This window comes from Rhopalosiphum maidis, chromosome 2, assembly GCF_003676215.2.
Source record: "Rhopalosiphum maidis isolate BTI-1 chromosome 2, ASM367621v3, whole genome shotgun sequence".
Lineage (NCBI taxonomy): Eukaryota > Metazoa > Arthropoda > Insecta > Hemiptera > Aphididae > Rhopalosiphum > Rhopalosiphum maidis.
Genome location: NC_040878.1, coordinates 24,550,858 through 24,567,937, shown reverse-complemented (window position 1 = coordinate 24,567,937; position 17,080 = coordinate 24,550,858). Strand labels below are relative to the sequence as shown.

Sequence of the window (17,080 nt, the reverse complement as noted above, 5' to 3'; positions counted from 1 at the left end):
TACACAGTGTCAATTTGTCTTTTTGCCGCACGTCCACGAAATCGTAAACACACACACACCCACACACATACACACTTACACACCCACACACACACACCCACACACATACACACTTACACACCTACACACACACATACACACTTATACATCCACACACACACACACCTACCCACACACACACGTACACACACGCGCGCGTGGCTCGTTGTCTACCGGTATCCGTCGCGGCCTCAAGTCGTAGGCCACGCCCACGCGACGTTTGCGCACCGCGTTTGTCGCCTGTAATTGGTTTAGCCGCCGGTGGGGCGACACGCACGGCCCGCGGCGGTCTCGTCGGTGGCAATGTTGGTTAGGGGGTGGTGGGAGGGGGGGCATCGCCTCCGGACCGCCACGGTCGCGGGCCTGTTAGTCGCGTGCCGCCGCGGGGACATTGTAGACGATACGCCGTCTCGTGGCCGACCGCCCGCCGCCGACGCCGTCGACGACGACGACGACGACGATCGTCACTTTATCGCGCGAGTTGACGAGGCGCACACGTTGTTGTAACCGCTTGCAACAGACGTTATCGTTATCAATTTTATTTGTTTTTTTTTTTTTTTTTTGGTCCCGCGGACTGCGATGCGACGATGAATAGTAATAAGCCACGTGGACGTCGCGCACCGCCGATGTGGTGCAAAGCGTTCGTCACAGTCGGATTGCTCTGCGAGTTGGCACTGTCGGCCTCGCCACCAGGTCAGTGTCCGCGATGTTCTCGTAAAATCATAAATATTATTATTAAACCCCCACACGTTTACCTATGAATACTCATGCCTATATTAATATAAACTTTTGAACTGTTGTTGTTGTTGTGTATCCATCATTTCCCATTCCCGTAGTGATACATGTGAATAGTAAAAGCGCTTATTCGAACGGCCATGGGAATGCATGTGCTCCAATTGGGAATTCAAAAATAAGTTTCTATAGTCAATTTAATAAGTATAAACTGATGTTGGAAGAAAACGATCGCACGATGTCTATATAATATTTACGATTTCAAGGTGACATATATGGTATATAATATATATATATATATATATGTTAATATAATAATATGATGTATTATTGAATATAAAATAATTAAATATTTAAATTCTAGTCATTCTACCTACTTAATATCACACGTAAGTCTATTTTTGAAATATAAATATTTACGTTGTTCTTATGGTTATGCCATATATTTTGTGTTCTTTAAAAAAAATTCAAATAATTTCGTTATACATTTTATTTTTTGTGAGGATTCGATAAAACTTTTCCCTTCAATCTGTCAAAAGTAACGTAAATTTATATGGTAGAAATCTTATTGTATAACAATTGACGACTGTTATCAGGATATTCAAGATGATACATGATACCGTGATGATAATTATATTAATTAATTAATAATTAATCTAAATAATTTACAATAAATTACAATGTGTATTCGACTGTTTAAAATCTTTAGACAAAAAATTATTTTTATTTCTTGTTATAATATTGAGGATTTCTATAAAAACAAATTAATTAAAACCCAAACATAAAAATTTGAATTATTAAAAATAGTATGTAACAATATTTAAAACATTGTTTTATGTTTTTATACTATATATGATAAATTTATTATTGAGTTCTGAAAACCACTGTAACCTTTTTTGAAAAGATTATATATGACTAAGAAAAAGCATCCTTTAATATTTGTGTTAAACTTTTGAATAAGTTTAAAAAAATGTATGTTTTTGAGATTTATAAGTAGGTACAATTTAATTCTTTTTCATTAAAGCCCCTCGGTCTTATGGCTATTTTAGTTATAATAATAATAGCAAGCTCGATAAGTAAATGCTAGTTAAGTTATGAAAAATATATATTATGTTTTATTAAAATGTAAACTAATAGACTAAAAAGTATGATTTAATCCTTGTAAAACCACAAGTTATCAAATTATTTTGAATATATATATATATATATAAATATAAATATTTAGTTAATTTAATGTAAAATAATTAGTCAATAAATATAGGTTTGTAATAATCGATCAATTGTTATGTGAAAACAATAATAGTATGCGATGTATAAAATAGTTCACTTATATTTTCAAACTAATTTAACTAATTAAAAATAAGTGTTCTATTCATTCTTTTTTCATTTATTATTCATATTATTAAATATTTAGCTTATATTCATTTATTCATCAAGTAATTTCCATTTACGCATCTTTCTGAAAACTACATACTAAAAAGGGTTGTAATTACTTTGTTATAGGTATCTTTTAAAATTAAACACCGTGTATTTATACCATACGTTTTGATGTAGGCTGAAACTTATCTTTCATACTTTTATATGATAACAGAATACTTAAAATATACAATTTTTTTATTTTAAATTTTGTATTAAAATTTGTTTTTATGCAATCATAGGTAATTAAGCTATGAATAAATGCATAATAATTAACATAGGAGTGATATGATTTAGATCCTTAAGTAAAATTTGCATTATCTATAGGCTATAAGAGATAAAAAGGTAAGCCTATTATAAAAAAATTCAGTAAAAATTTCAAAATATAGTTGTATGTTCCAAAATATTATCCTAACCTAACCTATATTGTAATATGTATTGTGTAGAATTTTTTTTTTATGTTTAAAAGTTGTTTTGATAGATATTCTAACTCTTATATGTTTATTTTATTTATATAGCTAGTTGAACTAGTTACATAACAGTCTATACAATTTATCAAGCATTTTCTTTATCAATATTTTTTAAGATATTTTCTTTTAGATTCTGAGAGGAGCAATGAATGTATTGATTTTATTATTTATGATGTGTTTTTTTTTATGCCTGTTATCACTTTTTGGAACAGTAAAAATCTTCAATTTTTAACTTTAGGAGTGGTTCTGATAAAAATTTGATTTAATAGGTACTTTGGTAAAAGAAAAAAATTGTCTAATAATTTCTTTATTAATCGGGTGAAAAAAAAGTTGAGGAAAAACTGAATTTTTATCAAAACTAGTTTTTGGATAAGTTGATTTCTTTTTTTTTTTGTTATAATTCAAAAATGAATAACTATAAAAACTTAACATTTTCACCAAGTGTTATACTATAATTTTATAAACACAGTATACATTTAAAAAAATATTTTTGAGCTATTTATGAAATATACTTAGTGATATAGGTCGCTTTTGCTTAAATAATTGTAGGTAATGTACCTAACCTAACCTTTATATGTAATGATATATAATTGAATTCAAATTTAAGAACTTAACACATCCATTACAGTTACTCACTCGATAATATACAGTAGAGTGACACCCACTTACGCACCTTTTTAAAATTTGAGCAAAATTGAAACAGAAGTGAAAAAATTGACGGAGGTTGTTAAATTTATCTGCAAAATAGATAAAACTTAATTTCAATGTAATAAAAATACATTTTACTTTTTATTGTCAATCGGGATTGTCATCATTAGAAAAGTTCAATAAACAATTCACATTAATATTTTTGGTTAGACGATATCAATATTATTTTTATATTAGTGTATTGTACTTAAATTTATTTGACATAATATTACATGCGTGAATATTTATACAAAAAATGTGAACGTCTCAGGATTACTTTAACATGGGTGTTATGTGATATATGAAATAAATATAATTCCTAGTTGGGACACTACATCCTCTGCAAGGAAATTGGTAGGACTTTAAAAAAGGAATTAAGTCTGATTAGGTATGTCGAAACATCCCTTTAAGGATTAACGATAAACAACACATGTTAAACATTGTTTTAGCTCTTTTGGTCGAGTTAGTATAGTTTTATTTTACGAATAAAAATATTTATGTACATTAAATATAGTATTATGATGATGATGGTATTCACGAGCCTTAGTCAGTTGCATAGTATATACATGCATATATATATATATATAGAGAGAGAGAGCATGAATATTCATTCGCCACCCGGTGTATAAATAACGTGACCACTTTTGTGGTGGGTACTAGCTTTCCGGACGGAGCTCTTTCTAGAGGGTTGATTTTTTTTTTGTGCTTTGGATTTAATTTTTTTACCTTATCATCAAACCTTTTTACAGACTCTTAAAATAATAGTGCATGTATGTCAACTGTGTAGAGGAAAACGTTTCTCACCTTTGTATGCCTTAAAATTAAGGATCATCAGTTTTTTTTTTTATGCATAAAATTGGATGTGGTTGCATGTTTATTTATATACTATTAAAATTTGATTTATTATTTAGTAAATTATTTTAAATTATTATTACCTAATAACTATATGTTTCAATGTTATAGTTTTAAGACGTACTCGAGTAAATATTATTACAGAACGTAAATGTACCTAAATTGCCTAATCGAATCGCCGTGTATACAATTCTATATACCTATCATAAACTTTTTAAACTATTAGGAAATGGAATAAGTAAAAATAACGATTGAAATAATAAGACTTAAAATCACACACCATTTGAATATAACTTTTGCCTACCTACTTGGCCACTTAATAATAATACGATAATAACATGAATGGCCAAGGTCCGATTCATAATACATTCCCTTGTGGTCCAATTATTTATCTGTCAAATAATATGATTTCGCTTTTGTGATAATGCTGTTTAATGAAGTATGAAATAATGACGGATTATTTGGTATATACACACGAGATAATCGGCTTTAAGTGCAATACGCCAACGGCGTGTAATATAATGCCTTTCCCAGCCAACCCGTTTCCTGAAGGATTAACTATGAAATTTACTAAAATACGCCTGTTTTATCATGCACGATATGCGGTTACACGGCATATTAAAGGGTTAACAAGTAATGCGATGATTATAATTGTGCTTGAAATTATAAAAATAATAAAAATAGTAGATGACCTATTAAAAAGCGAAGCTAAAATGAACGTTTTTAAGTTTGAGAGTTTATGAACATAATCATAATAAGTTGATTAACGTATTAACATAATCAATACTGAATACAGCAACTCAACATTATGTAATCTAATTATGTAGGTAGGTTGTAAATCTATAGCATATACGTGTAAGTATGTACATTATTCAGTAATATAATTAATAAATGGCAAATTTAAATTAATATGTTTATTGTAGATATGTATTATATATATATATATTTAAATAATAAAATAATTTAAAATTTAAAATATAATATGATACCTATTGTTATATAGATTTTTTTATTCGATTAATTAGCAGTTTAAACTATAATCCGATCCTTATTTGTGTCTTAATGTCGTAAATTAAGGTAAAAAAGTAAAGATATTGGTGAATAAAAAATTGATATTAACAATATATTTATTTAAAAAAAATATCAATCAGTCAACATTCATTTAGTCATATTATTTTGAAAAAGTTTTTTGATTCATATTCATTTTGGATACATAAAATTAAATTAAATATGTTTTACCTACCTAAAAATAATTCAGCCTACGATTTTTCAAGACTGAATCATTACCTATTTACTACGATAGAAATTGATATTTTATTCCTTGTACATAAATACACTTTAAATGTTTTTAAAATATAATCTGTAGCTGTGATTAATATTATATAATATTATTAATAAAAAATAATGTTTATTCTAAAAATATTTATTTGATACTATTAATAAAGTATTATTATATATTTTATTATTATATAATTATATTATACTATTTTTTAATAAATATTTTATATAATTTCAATAAAGTAATGTATTATTATTTTATAACAAAATCGATAGTAACCTGAGTAAAATTAATGATTGTTTTTTTTTCAGTATTTATGTTTATTTGGTGCCATATTACTGTGGAAATGTGGGATTTGTGTATTTATTTATTTTTTTGTACATTATTCTTGTTATAAACATTAAATTTGGTTTTTGAATTATAACTAGAGATGTACATAAGTTAATTGCATTAGATTTATTTTTACAATTTTATATTTTTTGAACATTTAGAGTGCACAAGTCATAAAGTTTAACTCCCTCAAATGAAAAAGGTTTTTATTATTAAGGGTTCTTGTGTTTGCTATAAAATATCATACACCAAAAAAACACTGACAAGACATTTTCATAATCACGAGGGCACATGTTTTCTGATTTTATTTTTAATACAGTTTTTAAATTGTTATAATATAATGTATTGGTCTATATTATAATTTTGTATTTGCATAAAATAAATAGTTTTAAGATAGGATTATCGTAGTATACTAGTATCTAAATTGGTTGAAAAATGTACACATTTACTCTAAGATATTTAATATAGAGTATAAGGATTTTACTAATATACGAAAATATTAATCAATAATTGAGTCAATTACAAATTTAGTGTGTTCGATAATATTTTCTAATTCTCTAGTTTAGATAAATATTTCAGTTTTCGGTCTAACTAATTCTAGAGCAAATTATCGGTTCGTCAGGCATTTCATTGTTAACGAGTTTAACAGTAGTGGCTAGTAACAATATGAACTTAGCCACCCTTCCCCAGGGGTTCAAATAGGCGTTAGTAGATATTCTGCTTTTGGACAGACGAAATTTACATTTCAAAGGCACATTCGTTCATCATACGAACCAATACTATTAATCAAAAATTGTAATATTCGTTGATGGGGGGGGATCAAAAAGCTCTTTCAAACCTAGTCCCGAGGGATTTTTTTGTTTTGGTGATTTCAATTTTTTACTCTGAACTTTGTTTTACCGGTAGGTACTTACCTATATGATAATTTTTACCCATATACATTTCTATTTTGTGAACAAAATTGGAATACACTGACAACTAATGAAGTTGTAACCAGAAAATTTTTATATTTGTTTTTAAAATTATTTGAGAAAATAATTTTAACTTTCAATTTAAATATGTAAATTTAACACATATTTTAAAGTCAAATTTAATAATAAATCTAAATATATATATTTCGATTACAAAATGTAATTAAATAAATTTAATTTTGTTACTTACTACACAGGTTATATTTTTATAAAGTGTTTTATCTTACAATATTTAAAAAAAATATTTCTGTATGTTTGTATATTGTATAATTTATAGTTTTTTTTTTCTTATATTAGGTCATTATTTTACGTGGAAATTATTCGTGATAGTTCTAAGTTAATACTAAAATAATTTTAGTAGCACAAATGTTTGTATTTTGGCTTAGTGTTTTATAAATCAAAACCTGAAACTAGCCACTATTATAATAATATTATAATATTTTTCTTCTATAAAATAACACATATTTGGAGTTATTAAATGTTTGAATTATATATATAAATATATTTATAAAACATTCATAAGATTTTGATTTTTAATATGACAATACTTAATTAATCATTTTGATCATTAAGATTCGTGATTTTTAAATTTATTTCTCTGTGAAAGAAATGTTAAGTACTAATTTATTTGTCAACAATTAAGACGTTGCATCGCGTCTTTTAAATATCAAAACTATATATTATTATGCTCTATGTGCTCTATGTGCAATCATATACTATAATAGTTGAAACCTACGTAACAGGTGGTTGAAAATTTTCAATCCAAAATGATTATTACTATTGAGTTGTGCTACTCGTGTTTTACTTTAAAGCATTTGAACGAAATGTATTTTTAAACTCGTACAATATTCAGTTGCCATTTGTTGAGATCGTGTCATAAAGTAAATATTGAAAAAAATACACACACATATTTTGCTCTGTAGGAAGGGTACATTTTCGATGTATTTACTTTACAAAGAGAATGCAAGTGCCGAAAGATTAAGCGGATACGGGAAGCATAAAGTGTTTGAAAAAATATGAAACATAATATATACATGTTTAAACTTCTTATTTTTCCCAAGTTTCAGCACAGTAAGTAAACAACGTGTTTTCAAATTTGAATTTTCATAATGTAATATTTTTTCAAAGTTGTTTTTTCCTTTATTTTACATTTCATTACAAATGCTTAATATTGTTTTACGGTCAGACAACATAACAAAAAAATAGAGGGTTTTATCGTTTTTTATTTTTGTTTTTTTTGGAGAATGTGAAGAGTGGTCGGTTGATATAAAATTAAGATATAAAATAAATAATATGTATAGTAAACATTCCACGGGTTTGAAGAATTGTTATGAAAATAATTCAAATAGTTATACTCTACGGCATACATGAACTTAATTTTTTTTCTATTGTGGTATTAAAAAAATGTACCAAAATCATAAGAAAATAATCGTTTTGTTTAACATAATCTTGAATATTGTAAAAATTATTTCTAAAGAGAAATAACATAAAATGTTATAGTGTACCGTAATGTTAGAATCATGGTGATTTAACATTTTTATAGAATAATGTATCATAATAGTTTGATAAATTATATTGCCTTAATAACTATTGCCTCATTGAAGTTTGAAAATATGAGGTTTTAATCGTGTAAGTTGTTATAATATTTTAGTAAGTATTTATAATATTTTCGTTAAATTAATATTTTATTTTTTTATTTTCCAATATATTAAAAATATAGTGATTCTATGTTTAGACTTAACTGAAAATTTTAAGAAATTATTTATAATAATATTAACATATTCATATAATAAATTACCTATCACATGCCAATTCAATATTTATTTTGTCTAATTTTATTTTAGTTGAACTAATTTTGTTAACTGTTTTTTTAATTGATATCAAGCTAAATATCTGATATATTTTATTTTGGTAATTTTTATTTTGTATAATATGAATATAATATGTTGAATTATAATAACATACGATAAAGTCAAACTAAATCACATTAATTAACTTCTATAAATCCGATATTAAATACGATATTTAAGTCTAATATTGCTGTGTTACACATATTATTATCTGGCAATTTTAATTTAAATTTATTTCTCATAACAAGCAATGGGCAACAACTGTTAAAAGTACTGAAATTTATATTAATCATTTAGTACGATTTAGAAAAATATAATAACTACCTGATACACTATTTCCATGTCTACATAATACATGGAATACGAAGTACTAGCGATGTTTAATACTAGCTGCTTGATTTGTTTTTTCAAATCTTAAAATACCCCATGGTATAATACCACGTCATTGGTAAAATCACATTCGAATACTATATAGTATATTATACACTCTGCAGCACTAGCTGTCTAATAAAAGTGATCAATTCCCAAATGTCAAAATAAAAAAAAATAATATCCTTCTTTATATCTACTGGGCGCAGTACTCTAGACGTATATCGACGTTTAAACGTACAAAACCACACAGCCGAATCTCTAGTGGTAAAGGTCGTTCTCATTAGAGTGCACACGCGCGCACGCACGCATTATATACGTATATATACAGACCGGAAATAACGCGTAGGAGTGAATGGGTCGTAGCTGCCCAAAGGTGGCTGGGAGAGGCAACGGGTTCACAGGCAACAGATACATCATATTATACTCCCCGATGGTGTGTGTGTGCGCGTGTGTGTGCGCGCACGGGCACGTGTATAGGTTGTCCGGGATTGTGTTTTTCGCTTTGATGAATCGTACATTTGGGACGACTCAAACGTGGGCACACATTCTACATTATATACATCCCTTTCCCGATATAATGTGGGAACGCGAACAGGACGATTGATATGCATAATATTATTTGACTCAATAATAACGTGTGGCCATGCTATACGATACAATACCAATGATAGTCCTTTAAAAACGCTCGTAAATTTCGGTTGACGGGGTATTCAGTGAGTGTTTGTGTGTTTGTGTGTGTGTGTGCGGGGAGAATGAATTGTGCGTTGTTTTGAGGTACCGGTAGCGAGCCACAATTTCCGTTCTCCCCGAGAGTTAGGAGACAAGGACGAAAATAAATAAGCACATACCCGGACGTCTGGCAACGCGGCGTCGGAGGGGGGCTGTGTGATTTATTGGCAAGACGCATGACGCCGGGTCAACTGTTTTTCCTAACTGTATTACTGACCCTGGTTGCCGGCCGGAGTGCATCGTGAATTTCAATGCTGGTCGTGGTGTGAATTTTTTCGGATGGTGCACAGTGCACCTACGAAAAGGAATAAATAAAACCGCAAAAATGCGACACGATCACTTAGTATCCATCATCCAAAGAAATGGTTCGTTTTTATTCTCGATTCTAATAATAGTGTCATTTCACCTTTTTCGCAAGAAGTAATTTTTTTAATATGGCAGTAATAAATTAATTGTATACATTATAGGCATAAGTCTTAATTTGCAAATGTATAGATGCAATACTGAATTCTAAGATAAGTGGTCACAATTACCTTATTTTATTTAATAACGTTTATTGTTTTCAAATTTTTTTCTAACAATATATCTATACTTACATTTGTAGTTTCATTCATTTGAAAATTGTATTTTGAAAATTTACACGTGGCTTTTGATAAATGTCATATAAATATGATTAATATTAAAAAAAAAATAAGAAATATGTTCAAAAGTACCTAGAATCATAAAAGATTTACAGAATTTTAGAAGTATTTTTCTATAAATATGTTATATAATGAACATTATTCACATAAAGCCCATATCGTTCAAATTTATAACAATAACTTTTTCGATATTTGCGTAAAAATATATCAGATTTCATTCATATGTTGTATTTATTTCTGGTGTTAAATTTGAGTAAATGGAAAAAGTTTAATACAAAAATAATGATATGCCATTATTCTCATCAGTATGATTAAAGCGTATCCAAATGCTTCTTTTCCCTGCCAAACCTAGGGATTATCCGCCACATCACGATGGTTGTTGCATCGGCATGCACAACGCGCTTCCAAAAGATTGATGGTCTCTGCCACGCGTTGCCGCCAAAAAGTACCGCTTCTTTCATTCACTTCCGGTTGACGGACGTTTATTGAAGTATTTTTTTTCTTTACACTTCCGGTGTATAATTTTATTCTTTTAAATATTTCTCAGTACTGTGGCGTTTTATTTATTCATTCGTTGAAAGTTGTTCGTTTGGAAAAATATGAAAGAGCTAGGAGTATATTTCAGACTCGCCCGGAAGTCCGGCGTTGCGGCGAAATGCGTCAAAAACATTGCACTCTATGCTCTGGGCATTAATGCTACATAATATTATCGTTTTTGGAGCACGAGGTAGGGCGTTGTGGTTTTTAATCAAAACCTGTACCATTTTATTTCACATCCCTTCTACATACACAGATAATCTTGCTGTATATCTGTTTGTGTATGGCAAATAACAGTCATCGCAATAAACGTCGTCTGTTCACTGTGTAACAGTTTGCAAGACATATTATAAATTTCGTTATGCTGTTTCCGCATTGACAAATAAAAACGGTGTTAAATCGTTCAAATTAGTTTGATTTTATAGGTAAGGATTATTTTTTATCTCTTACAATGTTCAATAAAATATATAGAAACTGTTTTTTTATATAAACAGAATATAAAAATATAAGTTAAAAAACTAAAATTTTCATAATTGTAATTTAAATAGAATTAAATATGTTTTAATAATTATTAAAAGTAGTTTTTTATTTATTAAAATTAATATTTTTACAAGTAATATAAATATAAATTTTAAATCATAGTTTAAAATAAATATTTTATTTTAGTTAAACATCAGCTTATTATTCTCATTAACTCATACAAGTAGGAATATTTGAGTAATAAATGCGTATATTAAAAATAATAAATTTAAAATCAAAACAGAGAACAAGTCAGCTACTAAAATAGGTACTATTAGTAATTTGATTATTTTAATTTTAATACTTATAATATATCATTATTATATTATACTTGGGTTGTGTTAATATTTTCTAAAGTACATTAACGAGAATATTTAGTTTTTACAATGATTTTATTTTTAATATATTTTTATAGTTATTTACTATCTGTATGAACTGGTGTATGGGTTTTTCTTATATATAATATACATATGGATTGGTTTATTCAGCTTCAATGAACTTTCCTTTGAAAAAAGATTATTTAATATATTTCTTTACAAAATAAATGAGAAAACTAAACGGTATATTATAATATAATGTGAATGCATTATAAAAAAAAAAATATTTGGTGAAATTTTTGGAAGAAATTTGAATTGAGAACGAAAATACCTGTATGATTATGTTATAATGTTCATAATATTATGGTTTATATAAACCATATACCTAGATAACTTAAAATGTATATTATTTTAATATCATTCTTCATTTTTTAAATATCTTCTTTTTTTTTTATATATATAAAAAGTGTATTTTTAACCGTTACTTAATTATCTTATTTTAAATTCGCAACATGTAAACATGTATTTTTTGCATAGTCATTGTCAATGTATTTTGAAATTTTCCTGACGTATCGGCCTGGAATATAGAAGTTTGAGCAAAAATGAGAAACGACTTATAAGTGTAAATCACAACTAGCTAATAGGCAAATAGACGAATGGTAACAATATAATAATGTAAATTTGTTGATACACCTGAATACACATAATATGTCTTTATACTGGAATTGATGAAATATATTATTTTGGTATAAGGTTTCACAAGGCTACTGTGTTTCATGCCAAATTATAATTGGAAGATATTATTAACAAAACATACTTATTACACATATCCCTTCCATCAATACGCGTAGTGTTGTAGCGATAAATTAACAGAAAATATTGTTGATAGAAATAGCTTTGTGTTGGATTCAAAAAATTGTCGTCTTTTTGGTTTATTTTATTGTATAGTAGTGTATTTTATCTTTTGTTACCGGGTTATACATTGTTTAGCACTAAGTATTATAAATTATAATTGATCAAACCATAGACTTTAATAATTGAAGGTATGATATTTTACAACTAAATTGTTTAATGTATACACATTTGTTGAAACAATTTGTTTAATAAACTTTAAAAATTGCTTCAATAAAATAATTAATTGTCTCATATTTTTATAATTTTAAAGCATACTAATAAAACATACTACTATTGATTTTGTATTACATTAAATCAATGATACTACTAAAATTTCGATAGCTTCCGACAAAATATATATTTATAAACAATTTAATCATGTTTTAGTTAATATATTTACACGAATGTATATCATGTGAGTATTGAATAGTGTAAAATATCAAATAATTTTTATTCTATTTGTGTCACTATGACAATGATAAATAAATCTAACAGCATTTACATTAATTTCCTAATGAATAACGATATAATTATGCGAAAGTGAGTTTAAAAATGTTTTACAGTGTATAATCGTTTTAAAAGCTACTCAAAAACGTGCTAAGGTGATATTTTCGCTTGCTAAGTTTTTTTGGCACATCGTTTTCCTTGGCATTATTATTTTTTTTTCCCAAGGAGTTGTTGACACCATTAATTATGGTACACGACTAACACGGAGAAAGATCGTCGTATGCCGTTTATGTTTTGTCGAACAAATGACATCCTCTTCTCTTCCTGTTCACGCTCTTTTTTTATGTCTCCCTTGTCATTGCACAATTACCCCACGTAGAGGGGTAAAACTATCCATGTTTTCGTCCCCTCTTGTATATTTTCGGCCTGAGATTTAAGCAGGATTTGCCCGGTCCTGTGATTAACGAGATACCGTGGAAATTAGCGTTGTTGGCCGTCTAAGTAGAAAATGGACGTGCCTTTAAATTTTATAAGGAAACTCCTGTTTATGTTTATTTTTTTGAAATGTGTATGGTAAGGAATGATTAATTTATTTTATAACAATTTTATTTTAGAAGTTAACAGACAGGTATAATAATAGGTAAATAATATACTATGCATATTGTTTATAGACTAAATTTTAAAATATGTTTGATCCAAGTCTTTGACTGCATTTAAAATAATATAATTAATTAATATTAACTAATATACTTATTTAGTAATATTTCTTCATCCATGAATTAAAATGTTGGGATTTAACTGTCAATTATGGAATTAATAATCGTTGTAGTAATTGATTAAGTATTTTTATTAAGTATCTACAAATTATTAGAAAATAAGTGATCTCAGAAAAAATATTTACAAAACAATGAAATATTGATCATTTCTAATGTTGGCTATCAATATATTTTATGTTGATCGTTTGAACTGAATGATTATTAATTTTTTATTTTTATTTGAATAACTGTTTATTCATAAACATATTGAGAAGTATATACTTCCTCTTCAAGAGTTCGTATACCGGAGGATGTCACCGAATCTCTCGTCCCGCACCGCGATGCACCGTCAAATGTTGTGCCTCCCTAGTACCGGGAACAGAAGTTGGCCGAGGGGTAAAGAAATACATTTATTATAGAAAGCGACGGAAAGAGAGGGTTGTTGGACAAAGAGACGTGCAACGGCGAGGGTTGGAAAGATAGGGCGAGGGCATACTGCAGAGCCACGACCGTGGTGTGTCGTCATTGCCACGTGCGTTATAACACACATACATACAACAATCGCCTCCACCACCCAAAGTCGTCCCGCGCACTTTAATTTGCATAATTGAAATCGCCTTCCTCTTTTTGCGGTATCACGACGTGTCGCATCCGCTGCAACACCGACAACAGTGCGGCGTATTAGGGTCGAGGCCTTAAAATTATGTATTATAAAATGCGCTCGCAAGTCATGTATATTAATGTGCTTGAAGGGATGTCGGAGATCGCAATAGTGATTCGATATATGCGAATAATACGTCTGACCGTCCGAACGACCATTCGACCAACCAAACTTACGTTGACGACCACAACAACATTAATGCACCGTTGCCGCACACCGCCGCCGTGGTGATTATTATTGTTATTATTATGTACCGATGTCAGGGAAATCTACCTCATTGTAAGCAGTGGTGGCAGTGGCAACGGAAGTGGGGATGCATGCTAGGGGATTTCGTATCCTCAACGGCGTGTCAACAACGGAATTTATATGCGCCTCAGGGTGTGCAAACTTCCGGATTGCAGGAGCGCAGTGTGTATGTAAAGAGTACAGCTAGTGTGTGTGTGTGTGTGTAGTGACGTGTATACATCGTATACGCATAAATGGATACACAATGTACACGCATATCGGCATATTAGGTATAGTATACAATATATTGTAACAGGACTAATCGTGATATTGAAATTATACAATATGAGTATTATACTCTGCAGCCATCGTCATCGCCAGATCGATCGCGTCTACGTTGTTTTTATCATTTTTGCTTTATATAAGTTTGTATACAAAACATAAACTTTATAGTTTATATACTTACGCTTACTTATACTTTGTTCTGTAGTCGCGAGCAATGAAAAATGCTCTTCATTATTGTTATTATCTCTTCCCTTTCCGTTTGTGAATGCCGTGGTTTCGACGGTCATAAAAAAAAAAAAATAATTAGTATAATAATAAATAAACAACTATATGTATAAAATTACACTATACACGGTTATGTGTAGATAATACACATATATACATATGCATGCAAATCTACGTGGAACTCAACCGTAGTCTCACCGCACCCCGTCATCGACTCGCCTCATCACAAAACTAATATCAGCGGAGGGTGCGCACGCGCAGCTGTAGAATTTTTTTCGACTGCGCCCTTGAAAACATTCTCGCGGCTATAATACGTACGTAAACCACCATCGCTGAAGCGGTCGCGTCACGTGCACGCCACGATTCTCCTTTTCTTCTCAAAGTCGAGTATATTGAAATTGTCTGTAAAACTATATTATTTAGGTATAATGGGTATATTCATTATAATGTTAATAGCTGTTGACGATATAATTTTATTAAGTTATATCTTAGTTTTCGAAAGGTATTCGTTTCAGTTCAACGCACCGTCAAATGTCTGACAATAAATCAAATTGCAACTGGTCGATTAACCGTTCCGTGATTTTTATCCTTTAAAAGTCACAAATGTTGTTCGATTGTTAAATTGCAAATAAGTTATAATCAGATTATAGGTTATCATATTATGAGGATTACACAATATTAATTAAAATTACTTATAGTAATATTAAATGAGTTATTACTGCGATACAATTTATTCCATCGTATATAAAAGCTATTTGTAACCCGTTAACTATATTGTAATATCTTTATAAAAAAAATTCTTCATTCACTTCATAATATATAATAGTAGTATAATGTAGTTTGGAAAAGTATTATTATCAAAATTCAAAATATTCATTAGTAAAAATAAGAATTATTGTATATATATACATATATATTAGATCTTTTCTTGTACATTTTTGTTTTATTATGCAAAAAATCCAAAAATATACGAGTTGTTACACAACTAAATATAATATAAATAGGCAACAGACTCAAAATGTGTTTCATATAAAAGATAAGTAGTAGAAAATGAACCAAACACCAAGTTATTTGTTGGTAAAATAAATATCAGATTTTAATTATTTGACATTTAAAATTCTATACAAAAGTTTTCAAAATTATTTAATTACTGTATTTTATATGGTAATTAAAGTAATAATTTCTCAACATTTTATACGTTTTTAGAAATGTTTAAATTAATGCAAATATTCGTTGCAGGTTAAGATTCTAGAGTAATTTAGTAGGTTTTTGTAAAATTATAAGAATAGAAGATTATCGCTTTTAACTTTAAAATTATATTTGTTTTAAATTTTAAATTTATACTTATTGAAACATTATGCTTTTGGAGCACTTATTTTAGCTAAAAATACGGGTAAGTACATAAAAAAAAAAACTTAATACAAAATATAATGTTAATACACCCACATAATAATATATTGTAAAATGTTTACATTGTTAGTTAGTAATATCCATTCATAGGTTTTACTCGGAATCGGAAGATTTAATAAATTAAATAGAAAAAATATAATCATGTTTGTTGTATTTAAGTTGTTTTTCATTTTTTGTTAGAATTCGAACAATTAAAATTGTATTCTTGTAATCGTATTACAGTTTGAAATGTTTGAACCTATAGCTAGAGAGGGTTAATTCTAAAACGTAATACCCTTTTTTAATAATACATTCTTGTAAAATGTATATTTCCAACTATTCCAAATTATGAACGTCGAAATAACTATCTTAAGTAATGTCAACGGGGTATTTATACAATATTTTAAAGCTATAACAGATGTATATATATATATTATATAAATACAGTTTAGGTAGGT

The 17,080-nt window shown here is 28.5% G+C and overlaps 1 protein-coding gene across 2 annotated transcripts in view; it reads left to right on the top strand.

Moving 5' to 3' along the window:
* The first annotated feature begins 443 nt into the window (after positions 1–443).
* Positions 444–17,080, top strand: part of LOC113551370 (neurotrimin-like) — an 85,575-nt gene continuing 68,938 nt past the window's right edge. For both annotated transcript variants that reach the window (XM_026953578.1, XM_026953576.1), the window contains exon 1: positions 444–732. In XM_026953578.1, the coding sequence (XP_026809379.1) occupies positions 627–732 (106 nt within the window). In that variant the 5' untranslated portion in view covers positions 444–626. The remainder of the gene's footprint in view (positions 733–17,080) is intronic.